Below are 12,023 nucleotides of genomic sequence, written 5' to 3' on the forward strand. Positions count from 1 at the left end.
GACCAAGTAATGTATAGTATACAGTATATATTCAAAGTATATATAAAAAGGTTCAATAAAATAAATAATTACTAATTACATACACTATTTTTGTTACAGCCAACACAAGGACATTTCTGATTAATTTTACAAATAAAAAAAAACATCTGAAGCAAGTTGAAAAGCATTAGTCTGAAACTTAGATTTCGCATGCATGCCAGCAAAGGTCTAATAAATCGGCTTTTCAGCATTTTTATAAAATGCTTCCTGACCAAAGCTGTGAATCCCTGCAGAAATAACCCACGTAAACAACTTAATCATTTGGCCTCTTCTGCCACTCTGCAGCAGCCGCCACCTTTACAGAGTGCCATTGCTACGTGTCAGACACGCGGGCTCCGTTCCTTATCCTGTGGAAAAGCTGCACCTTCCCTGACCTGACATTTCTGTTCAGAGCCATGCATCTGCCATAAGCAAGAGGTGTTGACAGCGCGGTCCTCTGCATCTTCACTGTCGACTGACACAATTTTCTCTCTGCAGTTGTGAGGAAACAGATGAAGCTTTGAAAATGGAGAGCCAAAACAAACAACGAATAAAACTACCACATGATCGCTTGCGCATCCCGAGCCCTGTTCCCTTCTCAAACAGTGTGTAACTGCCAAGCATTTCCTAAATTTATACCAAGAGGCAAGTGAATCCACAGAGAGTGATTGATAAATACTCTAGTAAATGTGTTTCGGGGTTTATAGTGCGTCACGCAGGACGGGATAAAACCCGGCCTCATCCAAAGCTTAATTCATGCATCTGTGATGACACATCAGTGCACTGTCACCTTCTCGTTCATTACTGTTCTTTCATTGTAGAAGAGGCGGCAGTGCTACCGGGGCTTACGCTGTGGAATCGCACACTTGTGTCGCGCATAGCTGCAGGACAACAGGAGACGTGGAGGCACGCCAAAGTCAGCAGAGTCCAGTCCAGAGAAAACACAACCAGCGCGCATACCTCTACACATCCTTGGCTGTTAGATAAGAGCGGTGTGCTTTTCAGATGTTTACCCCGTGCTTGATTTAGGTTTTCCAAAGCCTGTAAATCTCCTTAACACAAAGGAGTCTCTGCACGGGCCTGTTTTGTTTTTTTCAGCATCAACAGTCTTTGTTTCATATCTCATACAACAAGTTATAAATAAAGATGAACAAGGTACGCTTTACAAGAAAATACTATTTCACACTTTCTACTTCAAAATTCCATGAACAATCAATGTGTTTCTTGCTCTTTCTCTGTAATTATTTGCAAAAATACCTAAATTTAAATCCTACATTATTTCTTAAAAAGAATTCGGCACACGAGTCCCAGATGATTTGCATAAAATCACTTATGCAAACCTAGAGCATGTATTGAAGCACACAGTAAATGTGACAAAAACATCACTACTTACATATATGAGAAACTTTCTTTACATTCATATGTTATAAGAACACATATATACACAATTATGCTCTTGTGACATTAATAATATTCACATTGTTAATGAAAACCAATATTTCTACAGGTGAAAAATACACATTTTTCTCTTGTAAATCTGTTAGTATTTTGATTAAATATATTCATATTGTATATCTGATATGACCACTAAATAGGCCTAAAATGCCATTACATTTTTATAAATCGACAAAATATAAATTAAGATATTTAATTCAGGATGGCTTTATAAATTAGGCACAGTTACTGATTCACTAAATAATTTATTAATTGATTATTCATATTTTAGTGATGTCCGTTTTAAAATATCTTTAATAGTGAATAGCTAATAAATACAAAAGTAAACAAATAAACTGCTTATTAAATTAATAAATAAATTAAAATCACTTCTTAGAGCTTTGTTAATAAAACATCATTATAATAATTTAATAACAATGTTAGCAAATAATAATACAACCATAAGATTTTTTCTTCCAAAAATAATGTCTTTTGATATTACAGGAAAAAAGCGTAGTGTTAAAAAAAAATATACGAATAAATACCTACATAATATTTATTTAATATTTACATTTATTGCTTTTATAGAAAAGTAAGCATTTTTCACTTCTTGTTGGCCTTTTTGGGGGGAAAACATGTTTGGTTAAATAAAATAATATTTATGTTTTTATAGACAGTGAGTGGGAAAATTACTTTTGTAACATTGACAGTCATATTTGTATTCATTCTGTTGTTATTTTACATAGGCATTTTTGTTTCATTGCAAAATCTAACAATCCTGCTCTATCCCTCCCTATTTACCATAAACTAGAGTTTGGAAGGATAATGATCCAGCACTGACTTCCTTCATCAGTCGTGTGTCATCACAACAAACACTGGATGGAGGAGCAGATCCAAACAGGCCGTCCTGTGATCTTGAGATGGGGATGCGCTCCCTTTGCATCTACCGCCCTCCCGTTTGTTTTCCCCACCCCTTTCAGTTCCTCCTATAAACTTTGTAGCGTGTCCTGAGAGCCTGTGTGTCTACATCCAACACTCTCCTGCTGCTTCACACTTGACCTATTATCTGAAAGGACTGCTTCCTCCTTCGGCTGCCATTTAACGGGTAAGAAAAAGGCTTTTAATCAATTAAATCAAGTATAACAGCCCACGCACAAAATTATCACAGCTACTTGGGTAAAATAGTATCAAAATATTAGCTTTAATATTAAAATATTAAGATTTCCTAGACATCGCATGCAGTTTACATCAGAAAATAGCGAAAGAGAATGAAAAACATCAAACTTGAAGGACACAGAGGATGAGCCGTCTAGAAAGAACGCCAAAAGCACATTTGCATCCTGCACTGAAATGCCACTTTCATCAAATTTGTTTCCATGCAAATCAGCGAACTGAAAACAGTCGGTCAAAGCCAAACAATAATTTGATGAACTGTAACATACGTTCACAGAAATATAAATGTGCTTCTATGTTTTATTTTTACTCTACAACCAGTACAGAGGATCATTGTATAGTCTTTTGAAATTGAATTAAAGGCAAATCTAGTGGGGTTTTATTAAACTTCAATACAGCTGATCACAGATGCCAGTGTTTACTTTCCAGCGAAGCAGTTATAATTGTCACTGGATCACAGGACTGGAATGCAGGGCCTCTCCTGATAAACACTGGCTTTTGAAGCCTTTAAAATGAGATCAAGTTCATAAGTCTCTGCTTTTGCTGAGATAGTTTTATTTTTATCATCTAGCTGATGTTTGTTTATCCTGTCCACACGGACCAACTTAAGTCAAGTGCCGTGCTCGAGGGGCTAATAGCGATACGGGGTCTCTTAAATCTACTGTAGTTCAAAATAGCACTATGATATACTGAAATTTCTCATCTAAAATGCTCTTTTCCTGAGGCCAGATAAGCAAGATAGAGAGACAGATAAACAAAGACAGGCAGTATAACTTCCTCGTCTCTTTAATGGTCAATTAACTTGGCTAACAGGAATGCTGTTCCTGGAAAATAATCAAAGAATGTCTTACTTGGAATTACTTGAACTTGTGTAGACATTTAGAGTGACTCGACTGACTGTACGTGAGCTTTTGGCAAAGTCTGGAAATACTGAGCACATATATCTGCAGACGGCCGATAAGAGAATAGCTTTAGCTGTTAGACAAGTGGCCGTCACTCACAAATGCGTGTCATTCACAGCTTTTAACACGAGTGCCCTAAAGAGGGTAAGAGTACGGCAGTCAGTACTGGCTGAACTTTGAGTGCCGAGTGTTCATGCTAATCACATCACTTTGGAAAATGGCAAATATGCCAGACAAATGCATGCTATATGAATAAAAAGAATTAAATAACAATTGTAAGATTCCTATTGTTGTTGTTGTTATTATTATTAAAGAATCCCTAATAAAGAAAACTCTGAATTTGCACAATATCTACTGAACATGGTATTTTCATGTAGTATTTTTAATTACTCTGCATATATTTGTTAATCAATTACATGAACTCCCGATATGTGAATTATGAAATCATAAAGGAAAAGGGAAGGGGAAAAAATAGCTTTATATGTTAAATAAATAAATGCAGTGTATGTATTTATTTATAAATAAATAAATAAAATATATAATTTGTCATTTAATAAATAAATATACTAATAAATAAAATAAATATAAACATTAAGCTTTTTATATACACACACAGGTTTGTTTTTATGGTTTGTGGGGCTGAAAATGTCCTCATATATCACCTTCTCGTTGTAATACCTATGTCATACCCATGTTATTATACAAATTTGTGTCCTCATAAACCACATAAACATGCACACACAGACACACACAAATAAATAAATAATTATATATAGTACATTTATATAGTCCAATAAATAAGTATTTTTAACATATATAATATAATTTTAAAATATCATAATTTGTATAAAAATAACAAATATAAACAATACGATTTTTCACTTTCCATATATTTTGCAATAAATATATAACTATCTAAAGTCCACTTATAAATATAGTCCAATAAATAACGTTAATAAAATATATTATATAATTTAAAACATCATCCCCTGGCTTCACAGACTAGGCTTAAGCTAGTCCCAGACTAAAATGTTAAATCTTAAAATATATAAGTGCCTTTGTTTTGTCTCAAGATGCACACCAGTAATGTTTTTTTTTTAATTATAAAACTTACTTAAGTGTCCTAATTGAACTATGGTCTAATCCTGGCTTAGTCTAAGACCTGTCTGTGTAACCAGGCCTATCATTTGTATAAATAAATAAATATAAACAATACGATTTTCTCTTCCCAAAATTATATATTTTATTATGGCTTATAGGAGAAAACAGCTTAATGTTTATATATGATAAATTATGTACTTATAGGCCTGATTTCACAGACAGGGTTTAGACTAAGCCAGGATTAGGCCATAGTTCAATTAGGACATTTAAGTCATTTTTATGAACGTACTTAGGAAAAAACATTACTGGTGTGCATCTTGAGACAAAACAAAGGCACTTATATATTTTAAGATCAGTCAGTGCAAGTTTCTTTCAGTTGAAACAGCTCAGACTTACATTTTAGTCTAGGATTAGGCTTAAGCCTTGTCTGTGAAACCAGAGGTTAGAGTGTTACACATCTCTCTATAGCAAACAGAAAATAGTAGTAAATATTTTTGTGGTACTTGATGCATCACTTTCATCAGGTATTTTAATTTTATGTTGCCATAAATAAACACATCACAAAAATAAGGGCAGTAATATAGAATTATGGGCAAGAATGCAACATCTCAACAAGAAAGCTTAAAAAATGCAGCCCACTGTAGCGGGCAACATACATCAGAGGTTTAAATAAAGATTGAGCCACGCACATCAGAATCAGAACAGATTTACTATATATAAATCCAAGTGTGATCACCTCTTATATTTTTATTTCTAAGACATCTTAAAATAGAATAATTTCTCTCATTTTCACCATAAAGCACCACAAGAACGCAAGAGCACCACCATCTCCATCCGTCCATTCCTCTCACTGCCACTAGTCTGCAGTCTTGATCAGGATGGAGAGGGTGCAGCACATGGCACGGTCAGCCATCCGGAGGGCGTCCAACATCGAAGTGAACCCGCAGACCAAACGCAACCTACAAGATCTCATCATCAACTTCTCCCTCATCCTCATCTGCCTGCTGCTCATCTACATCATCGTCTTGCTCATGTGACAGCAAAAGATGACAACCGGCCAATCACAAGACGCGCTGTACAAGACCTTGGACAATTTTTGGGAATTAAAAATGTCCTACTGATGATGCAACACGTGTTCATTTCCTGAAATGATTCGAGGGCGGCACTGATTTTTCTTTATTTACGTTTGTTGCATTATTCTTACAACAATAAGCATATTTTTGACCTTTGGATGAGTACAAATCTCATTATGTTCATATATGTTTTGTATTGGGATATATAAGCCTATAAAATATACAAAATTGTATGTTATGTAAATTCAGATATGTTTTGTCATATGAAGCGGTCATATGAACTGGTGTAGTTCACAAAAACACAAAGAATGAACATCATCAAATGCCTGTAATTTCTGGCAAAAGTAGCTCCCAACAGCAAACAGCAATTCCTTTAAGTGCCAAGACATTTATGTAAATATCCCCAAAAAATCTCGTAATTGTTGTGTTGAAATGCAAAATTTATAGGTCAGTCCCAGAAATCATATATTATTCACAAGAGGAACAGAGCATGTTGGCACTGAGGTAAATTACGCTTGTACACTTAAGATATAAATGTCTGTTTACACTTCCTGTGAGCATGATCTGAGAAAGAGAGAGCTAAAATGGGTCATTTAAGGATATTTTTAAATGTGGACAACCAATAAAGAGAACGTTTGTTTTAAATGATCCAACTGACTGAATTTTTCAAACAAAAGTAGTGAGAAATAAACCATGTGTAGATCCTGTTCAAGTCACTGACGCGGAAAACCATAAAAAGCACCGTAAAAAGTACTTAAAGTGCTTTTAAAGGGATAGTTCAGCTACAAATAAAAATACCAAATAAAAAAGCCTTATTAACTCTCCCTCGTTCCAAACCTACATGCATTTTTGAATAAAATACACATGCAAATGCAAAGAATCTATTTGTTTCATAGTTTATACGAAGTTGTAAATAAAACAATGATTATTGGGGAACAGTTCTTTGTAATTATTTGTCAAATTTACTAGCAATTTCTGAATGAAAATTGTTTCTACACCAACGTTTTTTTTTTCAGACTAGTTCTGTTCCTATGACTTTAGAAGACTTCAAATATCACGCAATATAATGCAAATATAATAAATTTTGCCCACTTTGACAGCTTGTTATTAGTATAAACAGTTGTGGTACGACAACAAGTATTTTCATATTTTTGAAAACAGTTTTTGTTGTTTTTTTCGGCAAAATAACGAAAGCATATTTGGGTAAACGATTCTTTTAAAAGACATGCAGTCCTTTGACAATGCTTATAAAGTATAGACTTAAGATTTCAATGTTTTATTTATTATATTGATGGTTTATAGTTTGTAAGAAGACAATATAATTCAAATATATAAGTGTCTGTGCAATTTATTTCAAAACTGGCAAGACATTGGTATTCCAACAGTTTTAGTCCATTCAGAAAAGACACATTTATGAATATTATATGAAATTAATGTGCATCTCATTTTATATCAAGTAAATGCCCATATCAAAAGGGAAAATAACAAACTCACAGTGAGATATCAAGAACAGACAAATGGGCTATTGAAAACTGCAGTTTCGCATGCTCTTCAGTTGAGTGTCTTGAAACATTTAAAAGGAGAAGTACTGTGAAAATAGCTCTTGTGGTTGCTGTTCTTTTGATGCTACAGTTGAATCCTCAGTCTTACGAGGGCTGCACAAAACACAGAGAAGTCAAACACAACCAGTTACATTAAAGGAAAGAGAATTTGCACATCCTAATCAAACACTTCCACACTGAGTTGCTACTTTATTGCATGATGATACTATCTAAAAAATAAACAGTGGGTGCGAAAAATTTCAGACAAATACAATCGGAGTTATATTAAATAATGCCCAGGCTAATCCATGCTTTATAATGGGAGTGGATGGTAGCCCAAAATTTGAAGTAAAAAAAATTGCACCCATCCATTATAAAAGAAGTCCACACTGCTCCGGGGGGTTAATAAAGGCCTTTTGAAGTGACGCAATGCATTTGTGTAAGAAAAATATCCATATTTACAACTTTATAAACCTTAATCTCCAGCTTTCGCTAACTGTCGTACGCTCGTTCACGAGAGAGTGGAGTCCAGTGGATGACGTAAGACGTAAGCGTAGCATAAGCTCCGGTGAGAATACGCTAGTCTCGCGAGAAACAAGTTTTGTTTACAGCAAAGGAAAACCAGTGTCCTCTTGGCTTATATCGAAATCCTCCAACATTGTTCTTTACAAATCCTTGTTTTGTACTACTAATTCGTGACTGGCGTTTTGTTTCGCTCTCTCCTCTGTTTTTCCACGTTCGTCACTTCCGCGTTCGTCACCGCGTTTGCCTACGTCTTACGTCATCCGCTGGACGCCACGCTCTCGTGAACGCACGTACGACAGTTAGCGGAAGCTAGAGATTAAGGTTTATAAAGTTGTAAATATGGATATTTTTCTTACACAAACACATTGCGTCGCTTCAGAAGGCCTTTATTAACCCCCCGGAGCCATGTGGACTTCTTTTATAATGGATGGGTGCAATTTTTTTTACTTCAAATTTTGGTCTACCATCCACTCCCATTATAAAGCATGGATTAGCCTGGACATTATTTAATATAACTCCGATTGTATACGTCTGAAAGAAGAATGCCATATACACCTAGGATGGCTTGAGGGTGAGTAAATCATGGGGTCATTTTCATTTTTGGGTGAACTGTCCCTTTAAAATTGAGACTGAATGTATTTGGATCAGCATTTTTGTGCTTTGTTGGAAGGGGACGCTACTCGAAGGCTCATTTCAAATAAACAGAATGAGTGACAAAGTGTACATACATTGTAAAAAATAATTTTTTTGAAGTTTTTAAGTAAAGAAGTCTCTAAATGTAAATGTCTTATATTAGCAAGGCATAGTTTGAAAATACAACTTCCAACATATCGCCATTACTTTTTACAAAAAGAAAAAATATGGCTTGAATACCACTGCCCTCAACGGCTAGAATATGGAAATAACTCTTTCATCAGTATTTTTGTCGTTTTCCAGTGCGAATGTCTAATTTGTTTTAAATCAAGATAAATTTACTTGAGAAGCAAAATGACATAAGAAGTCTTGTTTCATGAGCAGCTGATCAAAATTGAGTTTATGATTAAAACAAGAACATATATCTGCCAACGTGCTCAGAAAAATCAACTTAATTGAAAGCTTTCACACCCCATTGAAAGATGTCTGTTCGTGTTTTAAGCATAAACTCACTTAATTTCGTTCAGTTACTCTGAAAACAAGACTTGCTTATTTTGCATCTCAAGTAAATTTATGTTGATTTAAGGATGATTAGATATTTATATTGGAAATATATTCTTATTTTTTTACATTCCTGTTTCCTTCAATGTGTTACTTGCCATTTCTTTGTTATTATTTGTGAAATTCTCAAGCAATTTCTGAGAGAAAATAGTTTCAAAGTACTCCTACACCCTTTTTTTCAGTAAATAAAGCATACTAAATACATAATTTTGTCATTTCTGATGTGATCCTGTGCAATTCATTTGGAAAACAGATATAAACTCATCTAAACTTAACAAAATATGAATTAATGTGCAAATATCAGTAAATATATTTATTAATATTACCTCAACTGTTGGTTAAAAGTAATTTCACACACTATTTTAGGAAAGTATATTTATATTTTGATTTTTAATCTGTTCATTAAATCTGTTCATAAATCAGATAAAAGTAAAAAAGTTAAAATTTGAATATTATTTTTTGTGGCCCCTGTACATGTGTATTTACATTATTTCCCTATAGTAGTCATTACTATATTCAAGTAACCTTTGCTTTTTTGGCAGCAGTAAGAATGATCCTTAAATTTGATGTCTAACTACCGCAGCAAACAGTGCAGTGTCTCTTTACCAATAGGAAGCTGCCCTCCTTGTTCAAGCATCAAATAAATCACAGGCACCATGCTGAACTATTTCCTTTTAAATGATAAATAAAATATGCCTCTCTACCAGAAACGGTCTAATATTATCTCCCAGCCCAAAGCTGCGTACAACATGTTCCTGTGCTTGAATTCACTAGGCAAGAAATACCAGGAATAGCTGCTCATCATTTGAATAGCTCATTTTAAAACCACAAAACAACAAATGCATTAAATGTGAAGGGCGGAGTACGGCTAATAGGCGGAGCCATACTCGTGACTGCTATGTAATGACATGTGATGACATCAACCGCATGCTCGTGTCGGCATTCCAATGCCATTGTGTGATCACACACTGTTTAGGTGAACTTTCAGTCCGATTTAAGGACATTGGTACGCACAATTTATCATGCACATCAAAGTAACATGAAATACAAACATTTTTAATGTGTGCCATTCGCCGGCAAGATGCATTAAAGAGTGAGACGAGCATACCCACAATTCTCTGGGACAGACATAGCCGTGTTCTCGTATCAAAACGTCAATCAATCAACAGACAGACTGACGGTTTTTCTACCGTTAGGACTGAGACGTGTGATCCGACCAATGGCAAGACTGTGGTTTTAAGCATGTCTCTTGTGAGGACAAGGATGTCTCGGACAATCTCACCTCCGGGTGGAGTCGGCCTGTGGCGGAGGGGTTGGAGGGGGCAGAGGTTTGTTAGACCTGAGCTCATGGTGGTGAATGGGGGAGTTGGGGACAGACTCTAGGCAAGCAGGCAGAACCGAGCCGCCCGCCATCCCTTCCACCGCAACAACGCTTAGGTTCGGAGAGCTGGCGAAAGTGTTCGCAGGTTTTCTACTCTTATGCTACATTAAAAGGACACACACAGAAAGGGATTGTGGGAAGTCGGAGGTGATGGCGAACTGTAGCTTCAAGCTAAATGATGACAAGGTAATGAACATCATTTTGAATGTGGACAGGGAACAGAAATGACAGATTATAGCTCCGTTACAAAACCTAGTGAGCTGACTCTCATAAGTGTGGTCCTGAAGCAATGCCTGTTTAAAAAGGTATAATACCTAATTTTGCTATTAAATTAATTATAAAAAGTTTCGGCAGCATGTATCCTTTATATCCACACATACGGCTTAAGTGTGTGCCAAAAGTAAAAAAAAAATCAAGGTGAGAGAAATGTTTATTATACACTTTTATTTAATTTAATACAAAAAGTATTGATGATATAAAAATAGTCCAATCAAATAAAAAAAATTACTATCACCCAATGTTTATCTTTATATATATATATATATATATATACTGTATATATATGTGTGTGTTCAGGTTGGTTTGGTTATGATTTTTGTTTTTAAATTAAAAATTTTATTTAGCAAAGGATGCATAAGTGACAGTAAGGACATTTCTATTTCAATGCTGAAGAACGCTGTTTATTTTAACTTTCTCTTTATCAACGAATCCTGAAAAAAATCACATTCCTTACAAAAATATTAAGCAGCATGACTGTTTTCAACATTGGTAATAATGAGAAATGCTTCTTTTGCACCAAATCAGCATATTAGAAAGATTTCTGAAGGATCATGTGACATTGGAGACTGGAGCAATGATGCTGAAAATTCAGCTTTGCATCACGGGAATATATTACATTTTAAAACACATTAAAAAAGAAAACATTTATTTTAAATTGAAACATTTGTAATATTTCACAAAATTACCTTTCACAGTATTTTTGATCCAATAAATAAATGCTGCTTTGGTGAGCATAAGAGACTTCAAAAACATGTTAGATTCTATTGAAACCACCATATGGGTCAATTTTGAGGTTTTACAGTATGTCCTATGTAAGCAGCACATTAGGTTTCAGAACAGAACTTATGATTTGGAAAGCAGGGTAGAACTTGATGTTTGAACATGGATATAAGACACAGACAATGGCAAATTGCACAATCACAACTTACGCAACAGAAAGAAAAAGTTAGACCAACTAAAAGAACAGTAGGCTATTAATAGTCTCTGCAGAACATCCCATTCTAGCGGTACCTCTGTAAAACCCACTTCCCATAAGGCATTACCTTTGAAGTATTCTTTTATTACATTCATGGATTCCATGAACTGTAGGGATGGAGTGCTTTTAAAAAGGTTTATGGTTTGTGCTTTTTTTTAACGATCAGATCAAATCCAATTTATGTGGACTTCAGAGGTACTCTTTGATCAGTGTGGCTGTGTCTCTCTAACCTTTATAAGGGGGTTTATGACACCAACATTGGGATTGGTGTTGAACACCTTGTTGAATCCAGGCTCTCGATTCACCAGCTCCAGTTGATAAAACTTCTTGTCATCCTGGAACAAAGGAGGCACAGTCAGACCGAAAGGCCCTGTGCAGAAAAATCAACGAACTGATATTGACTTTTGTCTTAAGACATGTAATGCT

The 12,023-nt window shown here is 35.0% G+C and overlaps 1 protein-coding gene across 1 annotated transcript in view; it reads right to left on the minus strand.

Moving 5' to 3' along the window:
- Positions 1–7,050: 7,050 nt before the first annotated feature.
- fam184aa (family with sequence similarity 184 member Aa) overlaps positions 7,051–12,023 on the minus strand; it is a 34,872-nt gene continuing 29,899 nt past the window's right edge. The window contains exons 16-18 of the mRNA XM_016269671.1: positions 11,828–11,932; positions 10,244–10,443; positions 7,051–7,356 (exon numbers count right to left, since the gene is read on the minus strand). Coding sequence (XP_016125157.1) covers positions 7,275–7,356; positions 10,244–10,443; positions 11,828–11,932 — 387 coding nt within the window. The 3' untranslated portion in view covers positions 7,051–7,274. The remainder of the gene's footprint in view (positions 7,357–10,243; positions 10,444–11,827; positions 11,933–12,023) is intronic.

Source organism: Sinocyclocheilus grahami, unplaced genomic scaffold (assembly GCF_001515645.1).
Source record: "Sinocyclocheilus grahami isolate Dianchi unplaced genomic scaffold, SAMN03320097.WGS_v1.1 scaffold54.1, whole genome shotgun sequence".
Taxonomy (NCBI): Eukaryota; Metazoa; Chordata; class Actinopteri; order Cypriniformes; family Cyprinidae; genus Sinocyclocheilus; species Sinocyclocheilus grahami.